This window comes from Fundulus heteroclitus, chromosome 10 (assembly GCF_011125445.2).
Source record: "Fundulus heteroclitus isolate FHET01 chromosome 10, MU-UCD_Fhet_4.1, whole genome shotgun sequence".
Taxonomy (NCBI): Eukaryota; Metazoa; Chordata; class Actinopteri; order Cyprinodontiformes; family Fundulidae; genus Fundulus; species Fundulus heteroclitus.
The window spans coordinates 32,848,699-32,856,116 of NC_046370.1; the positions used below are offsets into that span (position 1 = coordinate 32,848,699).

The 7,418-nt window shown below is 46.4% G+C and overlaps 1 protein-coding gene across 5 annotated transcripts in view; it reads left to right on the forward strand.

Moving 5' to 3' along the window:
- The window catches only part of wu:fj29h11 (protein NO VEIN), a 51,453-nt gene extending 46,820 nt beyond the window's left edge, over nt 1–4,633 (forward strand). For all 5 annotated transcript variants that reach the window (XM_036142551.1, XM_036142552.1, XM_036142553.1 and 2 more), the window contains 5 exons: nt 2,199–2,330; nt 2,423–2,647; nt 3,562–3,703; nt 3,794–3,959; nt 4,045–4,633. In XM_036142551.1, the coding sequence (XP_035998444.1) occupies nt 2,199–2,330; nt 2,423–2,647; nt 3,562–3,703; nt 3,794–3,959; nt 4,045–4,449 (1,070 nt within the window). In that variant the 3' untranslated portion in view covers nt 4,450–4,633. The remainder of the gene's footprint in view (nt 1–2,198; nt 2,331–2,422; nt 2,648–3,561; nt 3,704–3,793; nt 3,960–4,044) is intronic.
- Nucleotides 4,634–7,418: the final 2,785 nt, after the last annotated feature.

The window sequence follows — 7,418 nt, forward strand, 5'->3', positions numbered from 1 at the left end:
TTCTTCTCTTGTCATCTATCCCTCCGGGTCTCTCAGTGGTTTCACATTTATATGCTGCAGTCATCGATCTGGTCCTCTCACTATGGAAATACTGATTCGTTAAAACTGTGTGACCAAGGCAATAAGTCAGAGTTGCCACATTGGAACGCTATAAATTAGCTTTACTTGCGAAAAGATATTAAAAAATGAATACAACACATATTAGGAAGTCAGTGAAACACCCACTGTGTCCCTCCGGGGGGCGCTTCCCACACTTAGAGAACCACAGCATCAGTGGTACCATACGGACTGCCGCTCAAAAGTTTGGGCTCACCCATAACATGTCGTGTTTTTCCAAGAAAAGCCACATTTTATTAATCAAACGAGTGCCAGTATGAATAGTAAACATAGTCAAGACACTGGCAAGGTTAAAAGATAATGATTTGTACTCTAAATAATCAGACTTCGCTTTCATTAAAGAATCCTCCATTTGCAGCCTTATATACCTTTGTTAAGGCAATCTGAGGAAACGTCACCCGGCGCTCCCCTGAAGCTCCTCCCACAGGTCGGATGGGCTCTTCTTACGCTGCGCTCCATTTCCCCCATGGCAGAATCTGTTTTAAAGTCACGTTTTATTGCATAACCTTTGTCTTTTTTAAGCCGCGCTGAACGGTTAAAGTTAAACAACAAGAGGTGGCGATCCTTCGTTGCTCGTTTAGCTACTACGGCTACCACTGTTAAAACAGTAGCGCTCTTTCCACGCCGTATTTTGTGCATATAAACATCCCGTCTAGTCAACACTGAAAAGTCCGCGTACGGCTGACTAAATGTTACAGAAATGAGAACAATTCATGATGGCTGCGGGTAGCAGCCATCATGAATGCAGGAGTCGGGTACGGTCCTGCTGCACCGACGTTCTGACTCGTAATTCTGACTTTCGGCGCTGTTCCAGTCCATTTACGACCCGGAGGTTGACAATTCGGACTTCTGAGGACAAATGGAGCGCAGCGTTGTGCACCATAGGGTTAAATGGTGCTTTCTAATAAAAATAAACCTTTTGTACGATAGTCTACATGCATGTAACTCAGATGATGGGTGGTTATGGACCATCATGTCTGCAGGATGGGATGAGAGGGACCTATAAGGACTTCCTGGGAGTTCTGCACATGAACAAAAGTCTCTGTTCTTGCGGCGTGAGTCCAGGCCTCCTAATAGGTGCTGCTTTCCTTAAACTCTACGCTTTTTTTTGTATTTTCTAACACAACAGCATTCCCCTGTGAGCCTCTTTGTAACAGGCTTGTTGGTAAGGGTTCAAATGGTTCTTTTTTTTGTCACTAGAAAGCTTCCAGCGGTTCTGTGTGGGTCTTTCTGTGAGCTGACATTGATCCAAGCGAGTCCGGGTCTATAGAGAGGCCGATAAAAGCTTCAGCTGCCGCTGTGTTCCTCGCCTCAGCCTCACAGGGCCGTCGGCCGCTCCGTACGGTCTGAGATGCAGAACGATCCCCGCGTCGGTGAACGAGAAGAAAAGCCGCAGCAGGAGAGAAATCCAACGCTCTACCTGCTGCCTGTTTAGTCTGAGCCACGGCAGCGTCTCCTCTCCTCCTGGGAGCATTTTCTTTACCTTCTCACAGCAACATCCACTCCCTCCCACAGTCCCTCTGCTGCTCATGCAGGGTGTCTGGTGTGTGTGTGTGTTTTTTCTACGCGTCTGCCGACTTGGATTTGTTCACTTTGTGCGCGGCGACATAAAGGCGCTGCTGTTGCCGAGGCTCAGAGAGCGAGAGGAGCGGAGAACACACACGACAAATGTAATGATGATGCATTTTCACTCCTAAACCTAAACAGCTGCGGACCTGGATGTCAGAACCAATATGGTGTTTAAGTTTAACCCCCACCCCCCACAAACCTGGATGGACAAAAAAAAAAGGATGGATATGGAAGAGTTAAATGTACATGTGGGAGTTTATTAGGGATTTTATCTTTATTCCTGCTGTTTTCTCATCACTCCATCATGTCGGTCCCAACCCAAAGTATAGACACGATCAAAGTCAGCTCATGCCTGGAAATCAGACACATTAAAGCATCTCTAGTTGTTTTTTTTTTTTATAACCAAACCACCACAAAAAGGCCAAACTTATTGTGACTTCCATGATTGCTGCATGGAAACGTCAGACTGCCATGGTGTCTTTCCATGACTCTGTAAAATGGTTGTTTTTCAGTGTTTTCCAGGAGTCTGTCTTCCATCAGCCCTGCAGAGGAGCCAAACGGTCCCGCTCAACCAGACGGGGAACAAACGCTGGTTTGCTGGCCTCCTCGAGCGTCTCTGCTGAACACAAGCAGCAGCCGTGCAGGTAGCCCACATGTTCCTTTAACGGAGAAATAGCTCCTTTGGTTATAAGCTTGTGTTTTTATTGGTTTTTTAATGCTGCCTTCCTCCCTCCAGGTCAGCCTAAAAGCGAAGCGGTAGAGGCCGTCTTGAAGATGTGGCCTCCTCCTGCCGCTCCTAAAGACAGAGACACAGAGAAGGAAGACGGCCCCGGCAGAAGAAGCTGCGAAGGCGACCAGGCGCCCAGGAGCGGCAGCAGAGCCGCACACCCTCCGGGCCCTCAGAGGGCCCCCAGCCATCACACGGAGGCTGCCGCCACCGTCAGCGCCCCGAAGCCTCCAGGTCTGAACTAGGGCTGGGTATCATCTAGGATGAGCCGATACGATACGATTCTCGATACATAGCTCAGCTTGATTTGATTCCAATATCGATATTTATTACTATGAATTAATGCTCAGTGATTCAATCACCAAAATCAGCCAAATATTATGTTTATGTTCTATTTATTGATCACTGACATATTAACAGGAAAATAAAGTGCATTTGCTTGAATGCATTTAACGTGTCACAGAAACCAAAAATGTGCCCAAACATCTGATTTTAGGGACAAAGGAGCTTCTAAAATCCTGTCGGCCGTTCCACAAATTCGTCTCACTTGCTCTCCTTCGCTGTGAACTGTAATGGTTGCGCTGTAATAACGCCCCCTAGAGGTTGGGAGGTATATCAATATTGAAAGCCAGAATATCGATATTAAATCGTTTTTAAAAATAATGATATTAATCTTTATATCGATTTTTATGCACAGCCCTAGTCTGAACGCACCGATTTCTTCTTCTGACATTCCCAGCAACCTTTAAAAGTGTTTTCATGTCCCTGAAGCACAAACTTCAGGGTTCTGTATTGGGATCTTACGAGATAGAGCAGGGAAAATGCCAGATTTTTGTCCAACCTGAGCTGCGGCTGGAGGATGAATCCCTCTGCAAGGCACTGGGGGGGATCCTAGCGCTGCTTCAGAGTGGGGGCCATGCGGGCTGCTAGCGTTAGCTCATCAGGTGGAGCAGCGTGGAAAGTGTGTTCGTCTGTGTTGAGGCGCATCGTATACTGAGAGCGATTATCTGGCTGTGATCTTGGGTTCGGAACTACTTTAAAGCTGCGAGGGTTTGAAAAAGATAACCAAAAAAAAAAAAAAAAAAACGATCACAGATTGTAAGTGTTAAAGCTTCCTGTTCCATTTGGTGTTGTCTGTCACCCACCAGAGCACAGCCAGCAGGCTGAGACCAGCGAGTCCCAGCAAGCCGAGGGTGGAGAGGAGAGCCTCGCTCCTCCAAGGCCGGCTCCAAATCCTCCGTCTGAGCAGCCTGCAGAGTCCTCCGGCGCCCAGCCTCCTCCAAACAGCCTGTAGGTGTCTGCTGCTTGTCTCTGCATATCTGGATCATGTCTGTACGTTCCCCCCAACTCATCCTTTTCTTTTCCCGTCGCCCGGGTCAGGGTCGGCCCCGAGGCGGTGGTGCCCTCCGGTACGTTCCAGGGGGCGGCGGCGGCTGCAGACCCCCAGCGTCCTCTCCTGAACATGAACTTCCCTCTGTGGGACAAAGAGCTGTCTCCACAGGCCACCCTGGAGGACATGGAGCTCCCGTGTCAGATACCCAGCACCGTCAGTGCACTCTGCGCCGCCTTCGCTCTGTTCGCCGCGGGCTTTTTGAGCCGAGCTTCTCACCGCAGCTGCGCTCTTCTCGCAGGTGGTGTTCCTGGACGAGCAGATGGACCTGGCGGCGATCGGCGAGTGGGGGGAGCAGCTGGTCAACTCCTTCCTGTGCCACTGGAGAGACAGCGGCGACCCCGCGCGGCCCACCCACGTGCTGTGGTGCAACCAGAGCGGAGAGAGCGGCCAGCCCTACGACTTCAAGCTCACCTTCGGAGAGGCGGGCGCCATATTTGTGGAGGTCAAGTCGACGCTGAAGAGGGAGAAGTCCTTCATCCACATGTCGGCCAACGAGCTGGACTTCGCGCTGAAGGAGAAGGAGCGCTACCACATCTACAGGGTGTACAGCGCCGGCGACGCCCGCAACGTCCGCCTGTGTCGCATCCAGAACCTGGCGCAGCATCTGCACACCAAGGACCTCGCACTTTTTCTCTTTGTGTAGTTTCTACGTGGGTCTCTGTACGTATTTGCACTGTATCGTCACTGACAGCCTAGAAGTGTTTTGTATACTTTTAAAGTTTTATCTTCTGTATATGAGGTGTTTTATCCCAGTGGTTTGTCGCTGCACTCTTATTCCTTTTTTAAATTCAAGCATTGCTTTCAAATAAAAAGGTTTTTGTCACTCAGCTGAAGGAGTTTCTGTCTCTGAAATAACCTAGAGGGCTTTCCTGTCCACCTTGGTAAATAGTGGCTCTGTCCCTTTAACTTTGAGGGACTATGTCACAGACAGTAAAGTGGAAGGAAAATGATTCACGTTTTTCTGACAAATAAGAATCTTTTAGGTGTGGTGTCCATTTATGCCCGGCCTCGTTTACTCTGACGCCCCTAAAATAAAATTCAGAGCAACCGGTTGCCTTCAGGGGCCGGCTAGCTAGCAGACTCAGCAAATCTCAGTAGAAATGCATCTGTTCTGTGAAGGCTTGTTAGAGAACGTCGGTGAAGAAAACCGAGAGACGTTGGCTTCCCGCAACATCCCACCAAAATGAGGCACTAAACAGACATTTTAACAGAGGTGGCCAAAAGTTGTGCTCATGTAAGGACAGTGATACTTCAACATGTTCTAGTTTAAGTAAAAGTGGAAATTAGCAAACCAGGAAATGACTCAAGAGCAGAAAGGAATTCGGTAAGAAGTACTGAGTGAGCATGACATCGGGCTTAATATTTTAAAATGATGTCATTGGCCTGGCAAAAATATTAAGTTATGTACAGATTTGGGTATTTTAAAGACTGCAATAAAAATATGCAAAAAAAGTAACATAATTAACAAATTCCGGCAGAAAAACAAACACTTTTCCAAATACTACCAGTAGTTAATTAGTATGAGCTATGCTGTCCTCATTTTTTATGTACATGAACTTTGATATCCTTTTCCTGATCTACTGGGTTGTTGATGGATCTCTGCTCCCAGGCATAGCAGCTTTACGATTCTGTAAGCATCCTGAGGGTTTGCACTGCAAAAAGGATAAAAAGTAAGTACATTTTTCTTGAAATTAGTGTATTTGTCCTTGATTTGAGCTGGTAAATAATCTTATCTTCCAATGGAATGGGTATTTTTACCCCTAAAATAAGATAATTGGATTTATTGCACTTGAAATAAGATGATGGAGATGAATTGTTCCTATTTTAAGTGCAAAACTCTTATTCCATTGGCAGATAAGATTATTTACCTCCTCAAATCAAAGACAAATACACTAATTTCAAGAAAACTTAACTTTATGTTTCATTTTTGCAGTGTGGGGTCGGGTCATAGATGTGAAAACCAGAATTTCTGCCTCCGTGCTAACTCTTACCAAAGGTCCCCTATAAGGCTGAGGTCAGGACTCTGTGCAGGCCAGTCAAGTTTCTCTGCACCAAACTATAAACCTGCTGCCATAGAAGTGGTAGGAACACCTGATGACATTCATCTGCTGGCGCGTCCCAATACTTTTAGACAATACAGACTGGTGTATGTTTGGAACCGTGCAATGTACTTCCTGCTGTTTACTGCGTGTTCGGTTGTCCTTCAAGTGGCCCAAATGAGCTCAGCAGATGGTAAATAACATTAAAACAAAGCTTGTGTACGAACAAGAAGTCTCACTTCAACATAAACCGTAGGTGTCTCTGGTGCATTTTTGGTTAAAACAAGTCTGTTCCTTATTCGGTGAAGTTACTCACGGTGAAAGGTGAACTACATGGAGAATTTCTGCAAAAGGAGATCTTATGTGGAGATCTTTGACAACAGCCAGCGGGGAGGGAGCGTCTCCGCTGATAATCACCTCCTCCTGGTTTATGGAGCTGCTTCCTCCAGAGGATCCGCCTCTGAAACGCACTGATCGGATGGATCAATGGTGGGACATTTTGCATCACTGCATGCTCTTACTTATAGCTGGATGCTTGGAGGGATGTTGCAGGTTGCCTCCAGGAAGAGATCATTAAAGTCCAGAGTGTCTCACAATCAATCTGTGTTACTGGATCACTAAAAACAGCAATGGGTTTGTTTTCATCAAGGTTACATTTAGATTAAAACTGGGGTTCTTTCATTGTACCGCACAGCTGCCCTTCTATTCTGAACTGGTGCTGCATTCAGGTCCAGCTTGTGCATGTGGCTTTCTGGTAGAATTAGCCTGATAGTTGTGAAAGTTCTCGACCACTGTCGGTCTTCTGTACTGCAGTGCTTTCACTTTTATTTCAGCAACTAAGCAGCATTGTCTTCAGTGCGCATCTCAGGCTTTTAAGCTGCCAGGATGTATTCATTCAATTTACCTGTACAAAGGGACCAGGACTGAAAACCACTGCTCTAGACATTGGTAAATGCTCATTTTCCCCTTCCCTATATGTCTGATTTTTACGTGTCCTCTTTACTCATACAGGCTACTTAACTGATGGAAATGTTCTTCTCTTAGTTGTCAGCTACTTTTGTTATATTTGTAGATACACAATTACAAAAATGCCTGAATGGCATGTATAGTTCTAAGGGTAAATTTGCCACTGACAGAATGGCAGCCAGACCCACCATACTGTTTACTGCCAGCTGTCCTAGGACAAACCACAAACCTCAAGTTTTATTGTATTGAGCTCTACGGGGAAGCAGTGATTATCGTTGTTGCTTTGGAGAAACAAGGTCCCTGGGTTCTTTCTGCTTAGACTTCCTCTGCATATGATGATTCACCCCGGGCACGGCTTCCTCCTTCAGTCCAAAAACACTGAGCCAGTTTTCTTTAGGTGTGAGAGTGTGCACCTACCACAGTTTTTCCTTACACTCAATTTTCTGCTACCATTCTGGAAGCAGCCAGCTTTATTAGCAATAACTTTTTTGACATACAGTTAGTGATAGAGGGTACCAGTGACTGTTGGACATCCCCCAAGGGCCGCGCGACATGAGCATGACGTAACATTTTTATTGTAAAATAAAGTTTAGACCTCTTCTTCTTC